Source organism: Papio anubis, chromosome 17, assembly GCF_008728515.1.
Source record: "Papio anubis isolate 15944 chromosome 17, Panubis1.0, whole genome shotgun sequence".
NCBI lineage: Eukaryota > Metazoa > Chordata > Mammalia > Primates > Cercopithecidae > Papio > Papio anubis.
The window spans coordinates 4,941,594-4,966,641 of NC_044992.1; the positions used below are offsets into that span (position 1 = coordinate 4,941,594).

The 25,048-nt window shown below is 47.4% G+C and overlaps 3 protein-coding genes across 13 annotated transcripts in view; 1 reads left to right on the forward strand and 2 right to left on the reverse strand.

The window, feature by feature from the left end:
- Positions 1-2,203, reverse strand: part of NUP88 (nucleoporin 88) — a 33,801-nt gene extending 31,598 nt beyond the window's left edge. For all 3 annotated transcript variants that reach the window (XM_031657300.1, XM_031657301.1, XM_031657299.1), the window contains exon 1: positions 1,818-2,203. In XM_031657300.1, the coding sequence (XP_031513160.1) occupies positions 1,818-2,114 (297 nt within the window). In that variant the 5' untranslated portion in view covers positions 2,115-2,203. The remainder of the gene's footprint in view (positions 1-1,817) is intronic.
- RPAIN (RPA interacting protein) lies at positions 2,105-15,817 on the forward strand. 9 transcript variants are annotated; one of them, XM_003912179.3, is made up of 7 exons: positions 2,105-2,752; positions 4,072-4,242; positions 5,846-5,906; positions 9,160-9,271; positions 9,421-9,484; positions 11,374-11,514; positions 15,485-15,817. In XM_003912179.3, exons 1-7 carry the CDS (start codon positions 2,672-2,674, stop codon positions 15,512-15,514), a joined length of 660 nt encoding a protein of 219 aa, XP_003912228.1. In that variant the 5' UTR covers positions 2,105-2,671; the 3' UTR covers positions 15,515-15,817. The 9 variants fall into 9 exon arrangements, 7 of the variants coding, with proteins under 7 accessions (XP_003912228.1, XP_009187732.1, XP_003912229.1 ...); XM_009189468.4 differs by lacking the exon at positions 15,485-15,817 and adding an exon at positions 12,128-13,241; XM_003912180.3 differs by lacking the exon at positions 11,374-11,514.
- On the reverse strand, positions 15,573-23,419 carry C1QBP (complement C1q binding protein). Its single transcript, XM_031657302.1, has 6 exons — positions 23,086-23,419; positions 22,369-22,519; positions 18,890-18,986; positions 16,937-17,032; positions 16,237-16,359; positions 15,573-16,100 (listed from the first exon to the last, which is right to left on the reverse strand). Exons 1-6 carry the CDS (start codon positions 23,315-23,317, stop codon positions 15,951-15,953), a joined length of 849 nt encoding a protein of 282 aa, XP_031513162.1. The 5' UTR covers positions 23,318-23,419; the 3' UTR covers positions 15,573-15,950.
- Between the last annotated feature and the right edge of the window lie 1,629 nt (positions 23,420-25,048).

The following is a 25,048-nucleotide window of genomic DNA, read 5'->3' on the forward strand; positions in this document are numbered from 1 at the left end:
CAGTCTAGAAAAAAAGACAGAGGCAGAGCGCCAAGGCTTACGGCTGGAATGCCAGCACTTTGGGAGGCCAAGGCGGGTGGATCACCTGAGGCCAGGAGTTCCAGATCAGCCTGGTCAACATGGTGAAACCCCGTCTCTACTAAAAATACAAAAAGCAGCCAGGTATGGTGGTGTGGGCCTGTAAACCCAACTACTCAAGAGGCTGAGGCAGGAGAATCGCTTGAATCCAGGAGGTGGAGGTTGCAGTTAGCTGAGATTGCACCACTGCACTCCAGCCTGGGCAATAGAGCAAGATCCTGTCTCAAAAAGAAAAGAAAAGAAAAAAAAAAAAGGCCGGCGCAGTGGCTGACTGCCTGCAATCCCAACACTTTGGGAGGCCGAAGCAAGTGGATCACGAGATCAGGGCTTCGAGACCAGCCTGGCCAACATGGTGAAACCCCGCCTCTACTAAAAATACGAAAATTAGTCGGGCGTGGTGGTGCATGCCTGTAATCCCAGCTACTCCAGAAGCTGAGGCAGGAGAATCGCTTGAAACCGGAAGGCAGAGGTTGCAGTGAGCCGAGATGGCGTCATTGCACTCCAGCCTGGGAAACAAGAGCCAACTCCGTCTCAAAAAAAAAAAGTAATTATAAATAATTAAATTATAATTGTGTCAAATGCTACATAGCAGTATAAGATGTTATCGAAATACTGTGTGCTGAACATTTGGTAATTATTATTAATATTTTTTGAGACGGAGTGTTGCTCTGTTGCCCAGGCTGGAGTGCAGTGGCTAGATCTCAGCTCACTGCAGCCTCCGCCTCCCAGGTTCAAGAGATTCTCCTTCCTCGGGCACCCGAGTAGATGGATTACAGGTGCGCGCCACCACGCCTGGCTAATTTTTGTATTTTTAGTAGAGACGAGGTTTCACCATGTTGGCGAGGCTGGTCTCAATTTCCTGACTTCAGATGATCCACCCGCCCAGGCCTCCCAAAGTGTTGGGATTACCGTCGTGAGCCACCGCGCCCGGCCTTGATAATTTTTAACTGAAACTGTTTAAGTAAGCAAACTGTAGACTCTTGCCCTATTTTCAAAATTGCAGAAGCATTGCTAGCGTCTTATTAAAATTAAGTCACTTCTCGGTAACAAGAGTTGGACCGGGCCCACAACAGATGTCATACCTTAGAATGAGTACCAAGCTCTTTACTTTTTAATCTTTAAGAGAATCTGTGTATTACAAACAAACATTTCCATAAACCAATATTTGATCACAGCAAGTGTGTAATACTTTCTGGATCACGCCCATTTTCACATGCTGTTGGCTAATCAAAAACAAAAATCCCAATTTGGGGTATGGCTTTATTTTCTAAAGCGGGCGTTGGGGGTGGGGAGGAGAATTAACAGAGACTTTCTCCTCCACGTCAAGCATGAAACGTGGTGCTTTGAAACCTGCTACCTGACTTGCTGTGCCCAACCCAAGAGAAACTTACGATCTATGCCTATTAGAAGTGTCATGTCAGGGAACAGGTTTCTCCCGACCAAACTAAAAATAGCAACTCCGCCCACTCTTTCTCAACCCCTTCAGCCCGCTTTGTTTATCTCCAGAGCACTCATCCATCACTATTATTTTTATTGATTATTCCATGGTCCTTTCCTTCCTCCCAGATCTCCAGGCCGTAAGCATGGAGAGAGCCTGAGTCCCCGCGACCGCGTAGGGCAGTGTCGGAGCCAATCCGCGGGAACGCCTGCCACGAGATGAAAAAACAGCCAAGAGGGGAAAGAACAAAAAACTAGTTCAGATCCCCGTCAGGGTCACTTCCAGATCGGCCTGACAGTACCTGGTACCGGGACAGGGCGGGCTCTTCATCGCCGCCGCCGGGGCCCCGAAGGCGAACGACTAAGAAGGAGCTGTCTTCTGCGTCCCACAGGAAGAGCTCTCCGCCGAGGCCAAAGACCACGTTTCTCGTCAGCAACTGCGGCGGCGGCGACGAAGGCAACGACGAAGAAGCTGGTTTCTCAGCTTCGGCTGGACTCTGGTTTTTCAGTCCCTCCCGGAGCCGCAGGAACACGACGTGGTTAGGAAGCCAGGTCTGCCACAGCTCGCCGTCGCCCACTAGTCCTTCAGCGGCCGCCATCTTGGCCCAACTGCACTTCTCACTCCAGTTGCTCAGCCCGCCGCTGAGCGCAGCCAATCCGCGGCCGTCCACTCACTGCTTCGGCCAATCATCGAGCAGGCGGCCCGGAAGCTCGAGAGGCTCGTGCCAGGGGAGGGGCGAGGGCGAGGCCAGCCCACCGGGCAGGGGCGTCGCCAAGGGACACCCAATCACCATTATTTCTGAAGCCCAAGGGGGCGGGACGAGAAGTCAGCGGAATGGTGATGCTACTGGAAGTCTAGCACCTGGGGAGAGACAGACTTGTGTATCTAATTGCCTATTGGATACCTCCATCTGGGTAAACCCAGGCATCCAGAACTTTCCCTCAAGACTTACCTCCCTCAATGCAGGTTGGGCTGGCCTCACACATTTCGCTTGGATGCCTAAATCTGTTTCCACGTGGTGCCGGCCGGTAATACAACGCTTCCCAGAATACCCTGCGATCCAAGAGCAGTCTGCAGGCGGAAACTACAACTCCCAGGGGTCTGTGCGCGCCGTCAGGGGGCGGGGCTTGCGGCCCTGTCTCCCGCGGAGAGGAGATGGCGGAGTCATTGAGGTCTCCCCGCCGCTCCTTGTACAAATTGGTGGGCTCGCCGCCTTGGAAAGAGACTTTCCGGCAGGTGGGTGTGGGGTTTGCGCCGTGGTCACTATCCCAGTCCGTCCCGGCGACCGCCGTCTTCCCTGCCTTCGCCTTAGCCCTGCTCGGTGGAGCAGGTGCCGGAGCGCTCCTGGTCTGTGGAAGCGGACCTCAAACCCAGGCCTCCTGACTGTAGAGTGTGGGATTAGCCCGGGTCGGCCCAGTCCTAGAAAGCCTTGTTTTTGGATTCGGTTTTGTTTTGAATTTAAAGTGTGGTCATTGGCCGGGCACAGTGGCTCACGCCTGTAATCCCAGCACTTTGGGAGGCCGAGACGGGCGGATCACGAGGTTAGGAGATCGAGACCATCCTGGCTAACACGGTGAAACCCCGTCTCTACTAAAAAATACAAAAAACTAGCCGGGCGAGGTGGCGGGCGCCTGTAGTCCCAGGTACTCGGGAGGCTGAGGCAGGAGAATGGCGTGAACCCGGGAGGCGGAGCTTGCAGTGAGCTGAGATCCGGCCACTGCACTCCAGCCTGGACGACAGAGCGAGACTCCGTCTCAAAAAAAAAAAAAAAAAAGTGTGGTCATGACATCACCCTTTGCACCTCTGCAGTAACACTATCTACTGTTGCTGCGGAAGTGGACACCGAGAGAGGCACTTTGCCTACGTTCGTCTTGTGAGATAGAGATGATTTCTATTCTAGAGAGTAGTAAACCGAGGCTTAGAAGAGCGCTCCACTTCAGTTCTGGCCTCTTCTGAACACAGTGTGGTTGCTAGTAAGTAATGTCCAAGAAAGTAACCCGACGCAAGAAAGATAGCAGATATAGCAGAGTTTCTCAGCCTTGACAATGGACATTTTGAGGGAGATATTTACATGTTGTGGAGGGCTGTTTAAGCCACATCTCGGGCCTCTACCCACTAGATGCTAATAGTCCTATAACTAGAATTGTGACAACCAAAAATGTCTCCAAGCATTGCCAAATGTTCCTTGGGGGACAGAACCTCCCTGAGTTCAGAAACGCTGCTGTGCAGAAACGCTGCTGTGCTACTCTAGAATTTGGAAGGAATATAAATGTTCTGTAATAGGACATTGGATGCCGAGAGATTAGGCACACAACTATTAAGGAAACTGGCAAGCTAGAATAAAAAATACGGTTATATGTAAATATATGCACAAAGCATTGTAATTTTATGTATCTCTACAGAGGAATATGCAAAAGTAACACTAGTTAGTATTATCATTGAAATTTTGTGTCTATAAACTTTCTTTAATGTTTTCCCAACTACTGTAAGAGTGTTTTTTAAAAGTAGAAATGGTTTTTTTTTTTTTTCCTCCCCATCTTGCTCTTTTTTCCCAGAGATGCCTGGAGAGAATGAAAAACAGCCGGGACAGGCTCCTAAACAGGTACCGCCAGGCTGGAAGCAGTGGGCCAGGGAATGCTCAGAACACCTTTCTAGTGCAAGAGGTGATGGAAGAAGAGTGGAATGCTTTGCAGTCAATGGAGAATTGTCCAGAAGACTTGGCTCAGGTCAGGCTGGGCTATGTGTTTTCAGGAGGACTCCACCAAGAACGGCTACTGTCCTTTTTTACTTGTTTACTTGAGTCCCCTAAACCCACCATTCCCCTACCCCCATTTAGAATTCAACAGTCTTTTTTTGTGTGTGTGAGACGGAGTCTCACTCTGGCGCCCAGGCTGGAGTGCAGTGGCGCTATCTGGGCACACTGCAAGCTTCGCCTCCCTGGTTCACGCCATTCTCCTGCCTCAGCCTCCCGAGTAGCTGGGACTACAGGCGCCTGCCACCACGCCCGGCTAATTTTTTGTATTTTCAGTAGAGACGGAGTTTCACTGTGTTAGCCAGGATGGTCTCGATCTCCTGACCTCGTGATCCACCTGCTTCCGCCTCCAAAAGTGCTGGGATTGCAGGCGTGAGCCACTGCGCCCGGCCTAGAATTCAACAGCCTTTAACCCAGGCTTTTCTACCCTTAATGTTAGACTTGTCTAGATGAATTGTTCTGAAATACCAGACCGTAGATCTGCTCATCACTGCAACATCATCATTTATGAAACTAAAAAGAAAGAAATTTCATTTCTTGCCTCCACCCTTGGAAATTATGATTTAGTAGGCATAGGCTAGGAATCTCTTTCTCTCTCTCTCTCTCTCTTTTTTTTTTTTGTCTTGCTCTGTCACCCAGGCTGGAGTGCAGTGGCAAGATCTCGGCTCACTACAGCCTCCACCTCCTGGGTTCAAACGATTCTCCTGCCTCAGCCTCCCAAGTAGCTGGGAATATAGATGTGTGCCACCATGCCTGGCTAATCTTTTTTCTGTTTTTAGCTGGGATGGGGTTTCACCATGTTGGCCAAGCTGGTCTTGAACACCTGACCTCCAGTGATCTGCCCACCTCAGGAATCTCTTTCTAAAAAGGTCTCCAGAAACTTTCAGATTCTAATCTCAGCCAGCGTTGGGAGCCATGTGTGGGAAGGATACCATTTATAGTGTATCAGGAAGAGCACTGGATTCGAAGTCAGGAGTTCCAGAATTTGGATCCTGGTTTGGCTGTTGACTCTTAACTTCAGTCTGCCTCTTTGAGGTTTAGTTTTCACATTTATAAAATGAGAAGATCATGTTTGCAGCATTGTAAGGATTATGTAAGAAAATGCGAGCAACTGTTTGAAACTATCAACGCACTGTGTAATAACGATGCATTATTCAGTGGCTTCTATGTGTCCTACAATACACCAATGTTTGCCTTACATTACCACAATTAGTACTCACAGTAACCCTCTTAGATAGATTTTATTCCCACTTTACAGAGGCCGAAACTGAGATTTGCAGAGACTAGGAACTTTTCCTGTGATTACATAGCCTTGGAAGAATATGTACCTAACTCCTACCCTATATCGTCTCTCCAAAAGTGGGTACCATTATTTTGTCACTGGGTAGTTGGATCATTTGTTGACGACGTGTCAGCATGACAGCATTACCCCACTGTCAGTGTATTGTGCAGGAGGACTAGACTGATTCTATCCGGCAAATCTGGATTCTTCAAGCCAGCCTCCAAGTATGAATCATTGTGGGGCTTAGTTGGTGATTAATACTTCAAACTTCTGATGCCTCCCCTTTCTCTTCCAGTTGGAGGAGCTGATAGACATGGCTGTGCTGGAGGAAATTCAACAGGAGCTGATCGACCAAGGTAACCCCTAGGAGTAGTCCTTCCTTACCTGTATTTAGCTACTCAAATGCTGTGACTTTTCCTCCAATCAGGATTAGTTCATAAGTCCCCTTTGTCTACCTCTATCGATCAAGTGTCCAAAAGGCTCTTTTTGTACTCTGACATCTTGGCTGTCTAGCTTCCCAATAATAAGGGTCTCCAGGGTGCTAGGCTTTGTGCTAAGAACTTCTCATTTAATGATGCTGTTTTCTCCACATGACTGCCCTGTAAGATAGTAGTAGTAGAACAGAAGGTGGTGTTCTCATGCAGGTCACACAGCTAGTAAGTGGAGTAGATGGGAAGCAAAATCAGTTGTGTGAATCCAGTTCTTGTGTTTCTTCTACCATCCTGCCTCTCTATTAATGGGTTAATAGTTCACTGAGGGTGGTGGCTTATGCCTCTAATCCCAGCACTTTGAGAGGCTTAGGCAGGAGTATTGCTTGAGGCCAGTTGAAGACCGTCATGGGCAACATAACAAAACCCTGTCTCTACAAAAGTAAAAAAGTTAGCTGGGTGTGGTAGCACATACTTGTAGCCTCCTTCATCCAGAAGGCTTAGGCAGGAGGATCACTTGAACCCAAGAGTTTAAGGTTACAGTGAGCTATAATCGTACCACCTCACTCCAGCCTGGCCGACAGAGTGAGATCCTGTCTCTTAAAAAAATAAATAAATAAAAAGTAAACCTGCCACTTTACAGGATACAGTGACAGTGCGTGGTCCGATCCCTTGCCCTATTCATTTCAAGTGCCACATTTTCTCTTAACTCCCCAGGGCCTGTGAGCATGCACTCCTTGAGGGAGGTGCCCATAGCACTGTGTAGAGAGCATAATTTTGTACTTTATATAGTTAAGTCATTTTTTCCATGTAGCCCTGATTTGGTCTGTGCCACACAAATTAAAGTGGTAAAGCCAAGTGAATCTTAGAGGTATGACTCAAGGGTTTGCGCTCTTGCCTTATCATAACAATAACTGTTGATTACTGAAAGCTCTCTATATGCCAGGCAATGCACTAAGTCTTTTTTTTTTCTTTTCTTTTTTTTTTTTTTTGAGACATGGTTGCTGCCCAAGCTAGAATGCAGTGGTGTGATCACAGCCCACTGCCGCCTTGACCGCCTGGGCTCAAGCGATCTTCCCACCTCAGCCTTCTGAATAGCTGGGATCATAGACGTGTGCCACCTCCCCTGGCTAATTTTTTTTATTAACTTTTTTTTTTTTTTTTAGCCAAAGATGATTAAAACAAGACAAAAAATTATTTATGTATTTATTTTTTAGAGACACGTTCTTGCTCTGTTGCCCAGACTGGAGTGCAGTGGTGTGATCATGGCTCACTGTGGCTTCATCTTCCTAGGCTCAACCGATCCTCCCATCTCAGCCTCCCGAGTAGCTGGGACCACAGGTGTGCACCACCATGCCCAGCTAATTTTTTTTATTTTTTGTAGAGACAGGGTCTCACTATGTTGCCCAGGCTGGTCTCGAACTCCTCCCTGGTCTCATGTGATCCCCCCACCTCAGCCTGCCAATGTTTTGAGATTACAGGCATGAGCCAACATGCCTATCCTTATTTTTTTTTATTTTTTGTAGAGACAGGGTCTCACTGTGTTGCCTAGGCTGGTCTCAAACACCTGGACTCAAACCATCTTCCTACTTTAGCCTCCCAAAGTGTTGGGATTATAGACATGTGGCATGGCCCCCGGCCTTAGGCTTCATTTTTATGACCTGTAAAATGGAGATAATACCTTATACATTTGTTGTAAGGCTTAAATAACATGTGTAGAAGACTTAGTGCATTGCCTGGCATATAGAGAGCTTTCAGTAATCAACAGCTATTGTTATGATGAGGCAAGAGTGCAAACCCTTGAGTCATACCTCTAAGATTCACTTGGCTTTACCACTTTAATTTGTGTGGCACCGACCAAAGCACTTAATTTCCCTGTGCCTCAGTTTCTTCACCTTAGAAATAAGGATAATAGTGAAGAAGTTAATATATGTAAGGGACTTAAAATAGCATTTCACACATAAGTGCCATGGAAGTGTTAGTTGTTAATGACTGTTGCTGTTGACTCCAGTTAGACTGTAAATTCCTTATCATCTTTTTTTATTGATTTTCCCTTCCCCCCACCTACAAAACCTTTCTTAGTGGTGAAACATAAGCCTCACCAAATGCTTATTTTGCGGCATATTTAATAAATCTGAAGTGACAAAGATTTACTGCATTGTGCTGTCCTCAGCCATAGGAACATTCTAAAGCAGAAGCTGGCAGACTTTTTGTGAAGAACCAGATAGCAAATACTTTAGACTTTACAGACCATGCGGTCTCTGGCACAACTCCTCAACTCCGCCGTTCTAGTGGAAAAGCCGTTATAGACACCACATCAACAAACAAGCATGACTGTAGTGTTCTGACCCCTTCCCTAATGTCTAGACTGTGAGCTCAATAAGGGCAGGATGTTTTTTTCATCTTTGTGCCCCTGTGACTAGCACATACTAGGTACTGTTGTATGTTTGCTGAATGAATGAGCACACAGATTCTGAACAACACAGATTCCAAGTATGTGGACATACTTGGAAAGCAGATCTCTTTTGATTCAGCAGGGTCATCCTGGCATCAGAAATCAGTTCTCTTTTTTTTTTTGACACAGAATCTCGCTCTGTCGCTCAGGCTGGAGTGCAGTGGCGCAATCTCGGCTCACTGCAACCTCCGCCTCCCGGGTTCAAGCGATTCTCCTGCCTCAGCCTCCCGAGTAGCTGGGATTACAGGCATGCACCACATGCTGGGCTAATTTTTTGTATTTGTTAGTAGAGCTGAGGTTTCACCATGTTGGCCAGGCTGGTTTCGAACTCCTGACCTCAAGCCTGCCTCAGCCTTGAGGGATTACAGGTGTGAGCCACCTCGTCTGGCCAGCAATCAGTTCTCTTTGTCAGCTTTCCTTAGTTGCCTGTGGGACCCTGTCATTCCCTATCTGTGCTCCCATGATCTCTGGAGATGTGTGTGAAAATTGTCTCCTTGATCTTCAGCCTACTTTACCTCTTATGCTCACAAAAAGGGGACAGAGAGGAGGGAGAGGGATCTAGCAAGATGAAGCCAGCCTGAGAGAGCAGTAAAAACCAGTGATGGCTATTGTGGTTTTGCCCAAATCTTTCCCTTGTGTGAAGGAAGCCTTTGGCAGTGAAGCTTAGAATTAAATACAGGGCAAGCTGAAGCACGGTGAAGCACTCCAACTGCCTTTGCCTTGCAGAGCAGTCCATCATCCGCGAGTATGAGAAGAGCTTGCAGTTTGATGAAAAGTGTCTCAGCATCATGCTGGCTGAGTGGGAGGCAAACCCACTCGTCTGTCCTGTATGTACAAAGTAAGAGTTTTGAAAACCTTTTCAGCATTATTCGTTCCCATTCCCCACTCCAAGGTGAGTGGAATCTCCCCTGAGATTTGTTGCCTGAAAAGGTTTGGAGATCCAGTTCTGGTGGCCATGATGCTCTGGGATCCTAATTCTGCTTCTAGGTACAACCTGAGAATCACAAGCGGTGTGGTGGTGTGTCAGTGTGGCCTGTCCATCCCATCTCATGTGAGTGTTCCACACACAGATTTCATGATACTTTTTCCCACACGGATCTACTTTCTTGAAGATCCTCCAGCGCTGCCTCGGAGCCCATTGTGCATATTTCTTCCCAGTTTTATGTTCAGTGGTGTCACATTGGTAGCTTCAAATCGGCCATGGTGAGAATATCTGTGGCATGAAAATTGGCAAACAGTACACATCAGGGCCTTTAGGGCCCTGGAGAGCCACCACTGCTTAAGGTTTTTATGGAGACCTCAGCTTGGGATTGGAAATGCCTGTATCTGACGTTTCATAAAAATTTTCTATATATGAAGACATACCTAATTCAGAATTTAAGCTTTAGTAATCTTTTATTTATTTATTTATTTATTTATTTATTTATTTATTTTTGAAACAGTCTTACTCTGTCACCCGGGTAGTAATCTTTTATTTATTTATTTATTTATTTATTTATTTTTGAAACAGTCTTACTCTGTCACCCGGGCTGGAGTACAGTGGCATGATTTCAGCTCACTGCAACCTCTGCCTTGCGGATTCAAGTCATTCTCCTGCCTCAGCCTCTCAAGTAGCTGGGATTACAGGTGCCTGCCACCACGCCCGGCTAATTTTTTTTATTTTTTATTTTTAGTAGAGATGGGGTTTCACCATCTTGGCCAGGCTGGTCTCGAACTCCTGACCTTGTGATCCACCTGCCTCAGCCTCCCAAAGTGCCGGGATTACAGGCATCAGTCACTGTGCCCGGCCTTTAGTAATCTTAAAATACAGAAAGAGCCCTTTTATCTGGCATGATGGGGACTGCAAGTTTGCCAGTTAATTGAGCAATTGATTAAAGAGGCAAATTATAAAAATAAAATGTTTTATGGTAAGTTTCAAAAACATAAATTTATTTGCCAGCCTTTGAGTGGGGCCCTCCTGATTGGAGAGCTGAGTCACCTGTTTTATTTTTTATTTTATTTGAGATAGAATCTCACTCTGTCACCCAGGCTGGAGTGCAGTGGTGAGATCTCTGCTCACTGCAACCTCTGCCTCCCGAGTTCAAGCGAATCTCCTGTCTCAGCCTCCTGAGTAGCTGGGATTACAGGCACACGCCACGACACCTGGCTGATTTTTGTATTTTTAGTAGAGACGGGGTTTCACCATGTTGGTCACGCTGGTCTCGAACTCCTGACCTCAAGTGATCCGCCCGCCCGGCCTCCCGAAGTGTTGGGATTACAGACATGAGCCACTGTGCCTGGCCGAGTCACCTTTTTTACATAAACAACTCTTATAATACATAGTCCAGAGTTTACGATTTTAATTCTGTAAAGTGGATCAAGAAGCTGAGTATGCAACTTTGGAATTTTTCTCCCCTATCTTTTACCTAATTCTATAGCTCTTTTTCTTTCTTTCTTTTTTTATTTTTTTTAAGCAGCTCATCTTTTTGAGTGTTTCCTAAACTTTCCACTTATAAAAATAACACTTCATGGTTATTCCCTTGTATTATTGATTTACATAATAAGTAATTAGCGTTACTGAGTTACAGTAGCAAGTTCAAGTAACTCAAGCAGACCTGGGAGCATACACTGCTAGTTGTTGGTAAGGATGCACTCAGCTGGTGGGGGCAGAGGCAGAGGGAGGCTGGAAAGTAGCCTACAGCCTCTAAGTGTTCTTTCTGCCATGAGTGGCCATCAGTGTGTTTTACAGCAGTAGAGGGCATTGGTTAATATGGAGAGGCAGTTAAATGGAGATTGGTTAAGAGATCTTGGCACAGTCATGGGCCCGAGTGTCTTTAAGGCTCCAAGGAATCAAGCCATCACAGTGAGCCACAGTTCTATTGGTTGGCATGAGGAATGAGGATTTTTCCATCTGTTGGCTATCAAGTCACTGAGAGGAGGTTGAACTTTTTTATTTTTTAGTCTTCTGAGTTGACAGAGCAGAAGCTTCGTGCCTGTTTAGAGGGTAGTATAAATGAGCACAGTGCACACTGTCCCCACACACCTGAATTTTCAGTCACTGGAGGAACAGAAGAAAAGTCCAGTCTTCTCATGAGCTGTCTGGTAAGCCTCTCCTGGGACCCAGTCTGTGGTAAGAGGGGCCTGTGGTTGGTTTTATTCCTACCTCGATAGAAATAATGACCTAGAAACAGGTAAATGTTTAATGCAGTTTATTATCTGAGGAATTTACTTCATAGAAAAGTGAAGGTAACAAGTCATTTCGACTCAAAGGCCAGTCAGAAGGGAAGAGGCAGCATAGGATCATGGCAAGAGGATTGGTCTGGGAGTTAGGACGTGTGGCTCCACACCTTCTCCTGATAGATCAGCACGGTGGTTTTGGATTCAGCTGGTCATTTCATAGTCATAACACCCAAATAGGCCATGCTGGCATCACTTTTGCAGAAGGAAACAGGGCAGAAAGTATAGCAGGGCAGCCTTAGGTTTGTCTGTCAGTGGAATTTTCACAGAGGTCCAAGGGCTAGTCGCTAGCCTGAGTGACAGCTGAGGTGTGAGGGCTGGGAACAAGCGGGTATGGGAACCACCTGTCCTAGAAGCGTGCTATAGGAACCAGTATCTCTCATAATCCATGTAATCTATCTATATATATATGTGTACATGTGTGTATATAGATATCATACAAACACACATAAAACCGATATGATATATTTGCTTTTAGATCCCAGGCAGGGGGAGCCTTGGGATTAGGAGCACACTGTACTTCAGGAAGTTCATAACCATGGCCTTCTACTGGGTGTTTATAGAGTTCTTTCATGGCCCTCTCATTCCAAACGCAGGTAACCTACAGGGGTCATTTTTATTATAAGCAACATTGCCTAGTAACAGCCATTTCACCTTTATCAGGTTTCTTCCATAGGTATTTAATTCTACTCATTCATTAAAAAAACAATGAGTTGAGGACTCATTAAAATTGAGAAATACACATCTCTCACGGAGCTCAAGCCTTGGATTGATAATAAGAGAACAGAATAAACAGGCAGTACCCTGGAGAGCTGTAGAGGGAGGGCTTATGGGAGTTCATAGGAGGGTGATCTCCTTTATGGTGACGCCTTCCTGGAGGAGGCATTTAACTTGAAGCGTGGAATCGATCTGGACAGACATGGAGATCTGGCCAGTTGTGGGGGTAGAGCTTAAGTGGAAGATCCCCACATAGAGGAACAAGGCAGAGAAGCAGAAAACTGGAGTGTATACAAAGAGCATCTTATTCTACTTCGCTGGAGCATTAGGTTCATGAGGGAGAGGCTAGTTCCTGTTAGATTCAGAGAAGTGATGTCATCTGGCCAAAATTTTACTACTAATAAGCGATAGAGCTGGTGTTAGACCCCAGGTCTTTGTGCTTCCAGTGCCCCTGCTGTTTCCTGCTCCAGGCTCTGGCCTTGGTGGAAGGAATCCATTTTCCATCAGCTTGTGTGGAAAGAGACACAGCAGGTGAAAGTTTAAATAAAACACCTCACTACTTCCTGTTGACTACAGGCGTATGTTCCCTTCTGTTCCAGCTCTCCAGCACTGGTTGCAGATGCTCAAATATGCAGTGCTTTCAGGCCTCTGTGCTGTTGTTCATGCTGTTCTGTCTGAATGCCTTTGACTCCTCCCACTACATTTAAGCATCATTTGCACAGATATTTATTGAGCACTACAATATGCCATGTACTTCATTCACCTGATTCCTCACAAGGAATTGGCCAGTCTCAGCCAGGCACAGTGGCTTACACCTGTAATCCCAGCACTTTGGGAGGCTGAGGTGGGCAGATCACCTGAGGTCAGGAGTTCAAGACCAGCCTGGCCAACATGGTGAAACCCCATCTGTACTAAAAATACAAAACTTAGCTGGGCATGGCGGTGGGTGCCTGTAATCCCAGCTACTCAGGAGGCTGGGGCAGGAGAATTGCTTGAACCCAGGATGCGGAGGTTGCAGTGAGCTGAGATTGTGCTGCTGTACTCCAGCCTGGGACACAGAGTGAGACTGTCTCAAAAACAGAATTGGTGGCCGAGTGCGGTGACTCACGCCTGTAATCCCCACACTTTGGGAGGCTGAGGCGGGCAGACCATCTGAGGTCAGGAGTTCAAGACCAGCCTGGCCAATATGATGAAACCCTGTCTCTACTAAAAATACAAAAAAATTAGGTGTGGTGGCACACGCCTGTAATCCCAGCTACTCGGGAGGCTGAGGCAGGAGAATCGCTTGAACCCGGGAAGCAGAGGTTGCAGTGAGCGGAGATTACGCCACTGCTCTCCAGCCTGGGCAACAAGAGTGAAACTCCATCTCAAAAAACAAAAACCAAACAAAAAAAGAATTGGCCAGCCTGAGAAGTCCGTTCCTTTAGAGTCTGTGTTCCCTTTTTCAACAAACCTAATGAGGGCTGGCAGAGGGGAATTGGCCAGTGTCTCCTTGGGCTTCCACCATACCTCATGCCGTGTCATCCATAACAGTGCTGCAGTTACCTGCCCATGTCTGTCCTTGAGGGCATGGCCCATATTTATTTCTACTCCCAGCGCTTGGCCTATATTAATAAATACGTGCTTAATATGTTTGTACAGATGAGTTAAGGTGGAGGGAGGAGAGTTGAAGAGGGCACAGGTCAGCTGGCTTTGGCTTCTGTCTTAGTAGGGTGAACAGTGAGTCATCTACACAGATTATAATGGTAGCAGAGCTAGAGTCTACAGCTCCTCAAGTATGAAAGTCCCCTTGAGTGTGAAAGACCAAATGCTGGCGGGTGGACGAGAAGGGCAATTAAAGGGTAAGCGGAAGATTGCCTAATTGCCAAGTGTACAGCTTCAGCTCAGCATATAATTATGGACCCCAGTTATCCACTCACCTAACCGTCAGTGTCCTGTGGCTCAGAGCAGCAGTGAAGCTAAGTGGGAGGTGAGGTTTGGAAGGTGAGTGCTGTGTAGCAGTCTTGGAGATCATAGTTGTCAGTGCTGGCTCTGGGGCGGGCAGGGAGACCATTGTTGGGTAAGTAAGGGGTGAGGGGAGGCGGGGTTCACAGCAAACACGAGAAACACAGCCAGGTGCTGTGGTTCACATCTGTAATCCCAGCACTTAGGAAGGCTGAGGTGGGTGGATCACTTCAGGCTAGGAATTCAAGACCAGCCTGGACAACATGGTGAAACCTGGTCTCTACTAAAAATACAAAAATTAGCTGGGCCTGGTGGCTCGCACCTGTACTCCCAGCTACTCAGTGGGAGGCTGAAGTGGGAGGATGGCTTGCACTCAGGAGGTGGAGGTTGCAGTGAGCTGAGATGGCGCCATTGCGCTCCAGCCTGGGTGACAGCGAGATTGAGCCTCAAAAAAACAAACAAAAAACAAGAAACAGGAGGGGGAAAGACAAAATTGTATTCTGTAGGTTCCTGGGGAGTTATTGTTCCCCTACTGCTCAAGGTCATCGCCAAGGTCTGATTTTTCACACAAAAAAATTGCAACCTCTGGCATAAATGGCTTAAGGACAGATGATTCCTTAGCATAGTGGAGGGGCTGAGCCACCAAGGAGTCGGGAGCCAGTTTTACACTCAGGTGCTTACTGATCATATTACAGATCGAGGGGAAGACATGTTTTCTGCCCGTACTGATCATGCATGGTTGGTACCTCCCCTGTGATACGTACCTGCTTCAATCTTGTGTAGACTTGGAGTCTCATGTTCCTGCTGGGCTCTAAAAGCTCCAAGCTACCAAGAGTTTGAACACAATCATACAACCTTTGTGGTCAGTAGTTTCCTGAGGTGAGGATGTTTGATTAGTTCATCTGCAGGATTTGATCTTAGCTTGAAGACTGTTGATGCTGACGGTTTCCAGACAGCTGTTTGAAGGCTGCAGGACAGAGGTCCAGCAAAGCCAAAGAGGGGCAGTTGTCGGTGGCCTTCATGACAAATTACACGACCTAACTAATTCAAACTGGACTCAGGAGACCTCATCTAATGTGTAGCATTCTCATTGATTACAACTTTTAACGATGTATCACATGTCTTTCATGACTAGAATACAATTTAAGCTAATTCTTCTCCTGTTTAAACCTAGGCCTGTGATACCTGGGCTGTGATCCTCTAGAGCCAGCGTGGACTCACATCATTCTACGGGTTGAAGACAACTCACTCCCTGAGGAGCCTTGTACATACAAGCCTTTTATTTATAACTTATTTTGTATTGAAACTTTTAACCGATCCTGAAGGAAAAAAAACTTTTCCGACATCTGTTCTTGGTCTTTTGTGACGCAGGTTGAAGCGGGAGGAATAGAATAGATACACTGCTTTGGAGGAGATAAACCAATTTTATGTCTATCATGTTATACAAAAATCTAGAAATAATAGATTTGTACAGGAAAAATGATAATAAATGAGAGCGCAAAACATATAATTTAAATTTGGTGTTTTCCCCCATGATATTAGGACCATAATCATTTCAAAGCACATGTCTAGCTTCAGAGTAGGACTTGTTCACTGGCCAGAGCCTGCCATGAAACTAAGGCTTTCAGCGTCTGTCTGCTCTACTGGCTCTTGACAAAACTCTTGAGGTCTTCAAGAAAACTAATGTACTCCTGGTGCTCCAGGGCTGTGCTGAGCTCCACCAACTCATCTGCAAAAGTGTTGTCCACCCCTCGGTCCGCAAGGAAATCCATTAGGTGGTCATATAAGGCCTGCAAAGAACAACATTTACTAGTTTAAAAAAAAAAAAAAAATCTGTAACGAACATTAAAATGTTTCTTTCTCCCCTTGAACTAGGACCCTTCCTTCCAAGGCCCAAAAGGTTCCCTCATCTTATCAAGCACTCACCCAGTCCAAGGAATCTGTGTTGAGCGTGTAATTAGTATCCTTCCATTCAGACTCGCCACTGGACTGAAAGCTAACTTCCCTGATAGAGAAGATGTCACTCTCAGCCTCGTCTTCTTGTCCAACCTGAGAAGAAACAATATTTGGGGAAACTGAAGGGTTCTCCAGGATAAGCCAGACTCATGCGAAGAAAGGGGGCCACTAGGCCGGGCGCGGTGGCTCAAGCCTGTAATCCCAGCACTTTGGGAGGCCGAGATGGGCGGATCACGAGGTCAGGAGATCGAGACCATCCTGGCTAACACGGTGAAACCCCGTCTCTACTAAAAAATACAAAAAATAGCCGGGCGAGGTGGCGGGCGCCTGTAGTCCCAGCTACTCGGGAGGCTGAGGCCGGAGAATGGCGTGAACCCGGGAGGCGGAGCTTGCAGTGAGCTGAGATCCGGCCACTGCACTCCAGCCTGGGCTACAGAGCGAGACTCCGTCTCAAAAAAAAAAAAAAAAAAAAAAAAAAGAAAGGGGGCCACTGACAGCATGAAACTGATCAGGTTTTAACCCTCTTCCCTCACTCCCCTCCCCTCTTCCCCCTGCTGGGCTGGTCTAAGCTAGAAAGTCTTTAAATTTATGCTAAAAGGGACAGGAAGTTCCCAAGGGACACGCTGTGCTCCCCAGGGGTGCCAAGGGGCTAGCACTCCATCCTACATACCTCATCCTCTGGATAATGACAGTCCAACACAAGGGCCTTCTTGCCATGATTCTTTATAACTTCAACCACGAAATTGGGAGTTGATGTCAGTTCAGGCTGGGAAAACAAGAAGTCAGTACATGCCACTGCTGGAAGGAGATGGATGCCTGGATCAAGGATCTCTGTTCAGATTTCTCAGAGCCACCATTAGGATGTTATATAGCCATTTTAATAGTCTTATGCCATACTATTCCCAAATGAAGAGCTTGGTCTCACTTCTGTTGGCACCCTGCTTGTTTAAGTAACACACTGGATTTTCAATTAAGAAATCTGGATACCAGCCGCCTCAGCTATGTGCCAATTAACTGAGTTTATATCAGTTCCTTAACATTCCAAGCCTTTTCCTCCACCCATACACTGCAAAGCTTTCCTAAAGTTTCAAGATTCCAGCTTGACTGTTCCAGGAGTCTTCATAAGGGACCAGGGTCAAAGGCTGGGGAACCTGGCCATCCTTATGGCTGAATAACAGCAGCAGCTTTTCCTCTGATGTGGAGCTCTGGGAGCAGACTGGGTCCAATGTCAGAGAGATGCTAGTTGGGGTTGCTGGGAAAGAAGCACACCAGAGAGCTGTGCCATCCACACCAGGTCATGACCCAACACTGTACTGATGGGTTTTGGGCAGAAGGTCTAGGGACTCCGTGGCCCTCGTACTGGCTGGTTACCAGGCTGGGCACAGCACTTCCTAAAATGTCTGAAGAGTAGACATGATCCAGTTAAAGTCTCTTATGCCCCTGGCATTCTTTTTTTTTTTTTTCCTTCGAGGCAGAGTGTTGCTCTGTTGCCAGGCTGGAGTGCAGTGGTGTGATCTCGGCTCATCGCAACCTCCGCCTCCCAGGTTCAAGCAATTCTGCCTCAGCCTCCTGAGTAGCTGGGACTATAGGTGCCTGCCACCACACCCAACTAAGTTTTGTATTTTTAGTAGAGATGGGGTTTCACCATGTTGGCCAGGATGATCTCGATCTCTTGACCTTGTGATCTGACCCTCTCGGACTCCCAAAGTGCTGGGATTACAGGCTTGAGCCACCACACCTAGCCTGCCCCTGGCATTCTTATCTTGGTTAAATGGCTGTTGTGTATTACCAGCTTGTGACTGATATGTTAGAAACATTCCACACATGCAAACACACCAAATGATAACCTCCAATATAAAAAATCTCCCCACAGGCCGGGCGTGGTGGCTCACGCCCATAATCCCGGCACTTTGGGAGGCCAAGGTGGCTGGATCACTTGAGGTCAGGAGTTTGAGGCCAGCCTGGCAACCACAGTGAAACCCTGTCTCTACTAAAAATACAAAAATTAACCAGGTGTGGTGGCACATGTCTGTAATCCCAGCTACTGGGGAGGCTGAGGTGGGTGAATCGCTTGAACGTGGGAGGTGGAAGCTGCAGTGGGCAGAGATCGTGCCACTGCACTCCAGCCTGGGCAATGGAGCGAGACCTTCTCTCAAAAACAACAAAACTCCCTATCATGGGAAAGGCTGAGAACATTTCATTTCCTTTCCAGCCAAACCACTAAGCCTGAGCTGGCAGACAGCAACGTATTTTGCCCCTGGGAAAAGGAAGAGGGCCACAGTCCTGTTAAAGCTGGCCAGAAACCACTGATTCCTCCTGCCTCAGCCTCCTGCATAGCTGGAACCACAGTCGTGCCACCATGCCCAGCTAATTTGTGTTTTTTTAAACTTTCATAGAGGCAGGGTCTTGCCATGTTACTCAGGCTGGTCCTCCTGGCCTCAAGGGATCTTTCTACCTTGCCCTCCCAAAGTGCTGGGATTCAGGCGTGAGCCATGCGCCTGGCCTTAGAGGAAAAAAAATTTTTTTTTTTTTTTGAAAGAGCAAAGAAAAACGCTCCTTCTTTAAGTCCCAGGGACAGCCTGTCAGAACTGAGGTAAAAGCTGATCATAGTGTTAAAGCTTACCTCCTGTTCTTCAACCTTCTGCCCTTGCCTGCGTTCCTCCTCCTCCCCATCCAATGTTGGTGGGATGCTGTTGTTAATGTTGAAAGTGACAGTGATTCTAAAAGGGCAAGAGAAAACATAACAAAGGCATCATTTTAACTGAGTAGGTTAACACACAAACAGGGAGGTCTGCTACAGTTACAAAGGTGTACTGAAACAATGTCTCTATCCTAGCTGGCTGAATTATATGCAGAACTTCAAACAAGGCTGGTGCCTACATCCAGTCCTGAGTGATTCAGCAGGTCTCAAGTGTGCCTACCATGTACCAGCTGCTGGAAGCCAAAGCTGGCCTCAGCTTATCTCAGCCAAACAAGTCATGCATGGGTTACTCCCAACAGGGCCAGTACCCCAGGGCTCACTGCCATGTGTTGACTGGGCATCTCATGGCCACAGCCAGCTGACACTGCCCACCCTGGTCTTCCAAGGAACCCTTGGTAAAAGTAAGGACCTGGGAGGCTGGTGAGATGGAAGAGAAGCCCCTTTAAGAGCCTTTCCCCATAAGAAAATTTGCCCTGCAAGGAAAGGAAGAAGGAGCAATGGAGGGTTGCATCTGTTAAACACGGAGAGCAGCCCTGGCCTCGGGAAGGGGATGCCTCACAAAGAAAAAAACGGCTGTAGTAGATAGTCATCCTTCAGAGTACTTGTGGGAAGTTTTATCATCACAAAGCAGGCCAGAGACACCAACTAGCGACAATTTTAAGGTGCAAGAATCCACACCTGACAAATCATGTCCCAAAGTTTGAGTCAAAATTCCTGGGAGATAAAGTTTAGAACCAGAACTGCTGGACTATGCAACTCTGGCAGGCACCGTTCCATACAAGTTCCATGAAGTACCGCCCCCTCGACTTGTGCTAACTAGCTGCTTTGCCAGGAAGTCACCTTTCCATAGTAACAGAGGCAGTCTAAGGTTGACACAATCTGTCTGATTCCAACTGTGCTGACCAAGCTGAGCTCCTGGGCACAGAAATGGAATGATGTTCGTCAGAGCATTATTTTTAATGGCCCCCAAATAGCTATGAAAACCTTGTGCAAATGGTTTTTAGGTGAGATTACAGAAGACACAATTGACCTGTGTAGGGAAAAACCACACTACACAATAGCCAAGAGAATTGGTACCCTACTTCACATCATACTCAAAATGAATCACAGACCTCAACTAAGAGCTAAAACTAGAAAACTCTGAAAAAATTAAGGCATAAATCTTCACAACCTTGGGCAAGGCAGTGGTTTCTTAGATGTGACACTAAAAAAAGCACAAGCAACCAAAAAAATAGGTAAACTGAACTTCCTCAAAATCAGAAACTTTTGTGTCAGAGGGCATTACAAAGAAAGTGAAAAGAAAACCCACAAGATGGGGAACAATACTTGCAAATCATTAATTTGGTAAGATCACTATACCCAGAAAAACTAAAGAATTCTTTTTTTTTTTGAGACAGAGTCTCACTCTGTCGCCCAGGCTGGAGTGCAGTGACGTGATCTCGGCTCACTGCAACCTCTGCCTCTGGGCTTCATGCCATTCTCCTGCCTCAGCCTCCCGAGTAGCTGGGACTACAGGCGCCCGCCACTATACCTGGCTAATTTTTTGTATTTTTAGTAGAGACGGGGTTTCACTGTGTTACCCAGGATGGTCTTGATCTCCTGACCTCGTGATCCGCCTGCCTCGGCCTCCCAAAGTGCTAGGATTACAGGTGTGAGCCACCGTGCCCGGTCAAAACTAAAGAACTCTTACAACCCAACAATTAAAAATGTAAACAGGCTGGGCAGGGTGGCTCACACCTGTAATCACAGCACTCTGGGAGACCGAGGAGGGCAGATCACAAGGTCAGGAGTTTTGAGACCAGCCTGGCCAACATAGTGAAACCCCATCTCTACTAAAAATACAAAAATTAACTGGACGCATGCCTGTAATCTCAGCTACTCAGGAGGCTGAAGCAGGAGAACTGTCCGAATCCGGGAGGCAGAGGCTGCAGTGAGCCAAGATCGTGCCACTGCACTCCATCCTGGGTAATAGCAAGACTCCGTGGGGTGGGGAGGAAGCTACAAATTGTATGATTCCATTTATATGAAATGTCCAAAAGAGGCAATCCATAAAGTAGCTTAGTGATTACCTGGGGTGGCTAGAGGGAGGAATAATGAGTGACTGCTAATAGGTATTGTTTGGGGATTGACAACAATGTTCTAGAATTAGGTAGTGGCAACTGATGCATAATTCTGTGAGGACTAAGAACCACTTAATTTAATAAACTTCAATAAATGAGTAAATTTTATGCCATATAAATTAAATCACATTAAAGCTGTGATTTTAAAAAAGAATTATATATACATCATAAGGTCAATCATAAAGAAAATTCAATTTATTTATTTATTTATTTATTATTTTTTTGAGATGGAGTCTTGCTCTGTCCCTCAGGCTGGAGTACAGTGGCGCCATCTCGGCTCACTGAAACCCGGGGGTTCAAGCGATTCTCCTGCCTCAGCCTCCTGAGTAGCTGGGACTACAGGCGCTTGCCACCACACCCTGTTAAAATTTTTAGTAGAGACAGGGTTTCAGTGTTAGCCAGGATGTTCCTGATCTCCTGACCTCATGATCTGCCCTCTCTGCCTCCCAAAGTGCTGGGATTACAGGCGTGAGCCACCACACCCAGCCTCAATTTAAAAATCTGGGCCGGGCGCGGTGGCTCAAGCCTGTAATCCCAGCACTTTGGGAGGCCGAGGCGGGTGGATCATGAGGTCAGGAGATCGAGACCATCCTGGCTAACATGGTGAAACCCCGTCTCTACTAAAAATACAAAAAACTAGCCGGGCGTGGTGGCGGGCGCCTGTAGTCCCAGCTACTCGGAGGCTGAGGCAGGAGAATGGCGTGAACCTGGGAGGCGGAGCTTGCAGTGAGCCGAGATCGCGCCACTGCACTCCAGCCTGGGTGACACAGCACGAGACTCCGTCTCAAAAAAAAAAAAAAAAAAAATCTGGAAGATGACAAATGTTTATCTGTGTAATGAGATTATGGATGACTATAATGCAGAAAAGTGTAAACACTAACAGTTTAGGAGAAGGTGGGGCACCTGACTTAGGTCACAAACTCCCCGCCTCTGATGGCAGCCCTTACTACAGTGGAACCCCATCCTGTTACATATAAGTTACATGCCTTGCATTTTCACCCATGCTAAACATTAGAGAGAGCAGGGTGCTACTGTATCAGGGCTGTAAATCAGAGATCAAACTGATTCTGTCAGTACTTTTTTGCGCTACATTTTTGTCTCCTTAGTAACCAGCCCACAGCAAATTTGTGTTCAGTGAATGGACTGAACACAATTGAATCCTTCACTCTCTTGAAAACCATTTATCCACACCTGAACTCAAGGCTCTTCTAGGGATGACCCAGGACGGGTCTTGCAAGGTTAAGGGAGTCGGTGCCCTGGGATCCCCAGACCAGTACTTACTTTTCCCCGGCAACTTTCCGCACTAATTTCGCTTCTGTCCCATTCAGTTCCAGCTCCCAACCTCCAGACATCTTAGGGAGGGTTTTATGCTTCTGGATTTTTCTTTCCTCCTTAATTTCATCCTTCAGGAAATCAACAAAAGCTTTGTCTCCTAGAAAAGAAATCCATATACATAAAAAGGAAAGCCAGTTAGTCTAAAACATAAAACTATTACCCTGGTTATCGCAGCCAGAAACCTGGACTATTTCTAATCTCTCTGCTAAGCCTCAGTTTCCTTATCTGTAAAAATACCATAATATTAGTGGGAAGCTGAGCCTGATGCTGGAAAAGTGATTTCCAACAATGAACGCATTACCACTTTCCGCTATAAAGCAGAAGAATTTCCGATCATCCTCTTCCACTTGCCAAACGATAGTTGTATCGTATGCTATTTTCAAACACGACCTTGGGCTTTCCCAAAAGTCCACTTTCGAGAGAATAAGACTAAGGATAAAGGTACCCTCTAGTATTTAATTTTATTCACCTCCTACCAACAGAAAATGGAACTGGTGGATAGGGGAGGTGGGGGGAATATGATCACACGTGGGTTTAACCCGCTGGTTGCCAATCAATGGAAAAATGTCCCAGACCTCGGAGGTCGGTTGCAGGCCCCATTCCTGGTCTTTTTCCCTCCGTGAACCGCAAACCACACCCCTGGCCCGCGTGCGCGACCCTCACCTTCAGTGTGCAGCAAGCCGCAGCCACAGTCACAGGCGCAGGGTCCTCGAGGCCGCAGGAGGCCCGGCCGCCGCTCGGAACCTGCGCGCACGCTGAGCAGCCCGAAGGGCCGGGCGCACAGCCGGGGCGCCGGCTGCAGGAGCTGCCGGAAAGGCGAGGCGGGCGCGGCAGCGCGGAGGCTGGGGACGGCGGAGCCCAGCACACGGGGCACGCAGCGCAGCAGAGGTAGCATCGCGGAATCCACTGCGAACACGTGCAGATGCAAAGGACAACCCAGGCCCAAGTACCCCGCGACCTAGCGCGCCGCCGGAAGCCCCGCCCCTGCCCGGAAGCGCTTCCCGCGCCGGCGCACTGAGGACCTAAGGACCCAGGCGGAATCGCGCCCTCTGCTGGAGACCTCCGGTGCAGCCCGGGAAGCCTCGAATCCGGTTTCCGGAGCCTTCTTGCTGCGCTGGCCTGAGTCCGCTGTCCGAAGCTGTTTAATTCTTTCTAGTGGCCGCTTCCACCTACTGTTTTCAAGGCACGCCAGGCTTTTGGGCTGCGTGGAATGCACTCTTGTCTTTCCCTAGCTCTCACCAGCCCCTTACACGGTCACTTTCCTCTAGGAGGCTGTGGTGTTATATTATGTATTTATTGGTTTTCATCCCCAGTTACAGTTACAGTTTTCACCCCCAGTTACAGTTATTGGTTTTCGCCCCCAGTTACAGTTACAGTGTTCTGTGATAATGTTGGGTGTGTTAGGCCTCAGGAAACAGACTCTCACTCTCCCCTTCTCCTGCCCTCCTTTCACCCGCCCCAATGCAGGACTCTAATCTCCCACATTTCTGATTATGGGTCTTAAGTCCCTTCCCAGAGAAGGTCCCACCCTATACCCTGGGGGAAGGGATGCTGATGTCCAGAAGCTTCCACCCATGAGGACAGGGTTTGCAGAGCCTCTGATAGCTGAATACGTGGAGGTTCCTGGAGGGTGGTGGCCCAGGGACGGCGAGGAAGCTCGGAGCTTCTTCCCCACTGCCCACCCTGCTCATCTCCTCATCTGTATCCTTGGTAATATCCTTTATATGAAACCGGTAAAAGTGTTTCCCTGAGTTCTGTGAGCTGCTCCAGTGAGTTAATACAACCCAAAGATGGGGGTTGTGGGAACCCCAACTTGAAGCGGGCTGGTCGGAAGTTTCAGAGGCCCAGACTTGCCATTGCTGTCTGAAGGTCCGGGCGGTCTTGGGGACTGAGCCCTCAACCTATGGGATCTGACACTGTCTCATGGGATCTGACACGGTCTCCAGGTAGATAATGTTGGGATTGAATTGGAGGACACCCCGCTGGTGTCTGCTGCTTAGTGTGGAGGGAAAAAACCCAAACGTTTGGTCACAGAACTCTTCTGTGCTGATTGTTGTAAGAGCAAAGGAAAAAGTCAGGGTTTTCCTGAGAGGCCTTCCTAGAACCTCCTTTTTTCCATCAGCTTAGAACTCATGCTTGTGCGCACCCAGCCCTTAGGCTTCATTCTCTTTTCAACATAAACCTCCTGGCATTGCTGGTTTTAACCAGGTTAAACCCAACCAGACTGTGACATCCTGAAGGGCAGGATCCAAGAGTAATTTCTGTGACCTTCCCTCTCTGCACCTCCGACCCTGCATCCAAGTTCTAATGGAACATCATTTTTCTGGGGACAAGAAGCCGGCTTGTATCATTTAGATAGGTCCAGAAGCTTCCATAAAAACCCAAGGATAGGGTTTGGAGAGCCTCTGATAGCTGAATACACAGAGGTTCCTGGAGGGTGGTGGCCCAGGGAGGGCGTGGCAGCTCGGAGCTTCTTCCCTATTCCCCACCCTGCTCATCTCCATCTGTATCCTTGGTCATATCTTTTATATGAAACTGGTAAAAGTGTTTCCCTGAGTTGTGTGAGCTGCTCCACTAAATTCATAGAACCCAGAGATGGGGTTCAGATTTAGATTAAGAACCAACA

Excerpts from the sequence above, each read along its gene's own strand:
- RPAIN (XM_009189468.4), top strand. The coding sequence starts at position 2,672 with ATGGCGGAGTCATTGAGGTCTCCCCGCCGCTCCTTGTACAAATTGGTG. Across the intron at positions 2,753-4,071 it reads GGAAAGAGACTTTCCGGCAG|AGATGCCTGGAGAGAATGAA; the intron begins GTGGGTGTGGGG and ends CTTTTTTCCCAG. Across the intron at positions 9,485-11,373 it reads GCCTGTCCATCCCATCTCAT|TCTTCTGAGTTGACAGAGCA; the intron begins GTGAGTGTTCCA and ends TTTATTTTTTAG.
- C1QBP (XM_031657302.1), bottom strand. The coding sequence starts at position 23,317 with ATGCTACCTCTGCTGCGCTGCGTGCCCCGTGTGCTGGGCTCCGCCGTC. Across the intron at positions 22,520-23,085 it reads CGGCTTGCTGCACACTGAAG|GAGACAAAGCTTTTGTTGAT; the intron begins GTGAGGGTCGCG and ends TTTCTTTTCTAG. Across the intron at positions 16,360-16,936 it reads GTCATTATCCAGAGGATGAG|GTTGGACAAGAAGACGAGGC; the intron begins GTATGTAGGATG and ends GTTTCTTCTCAG.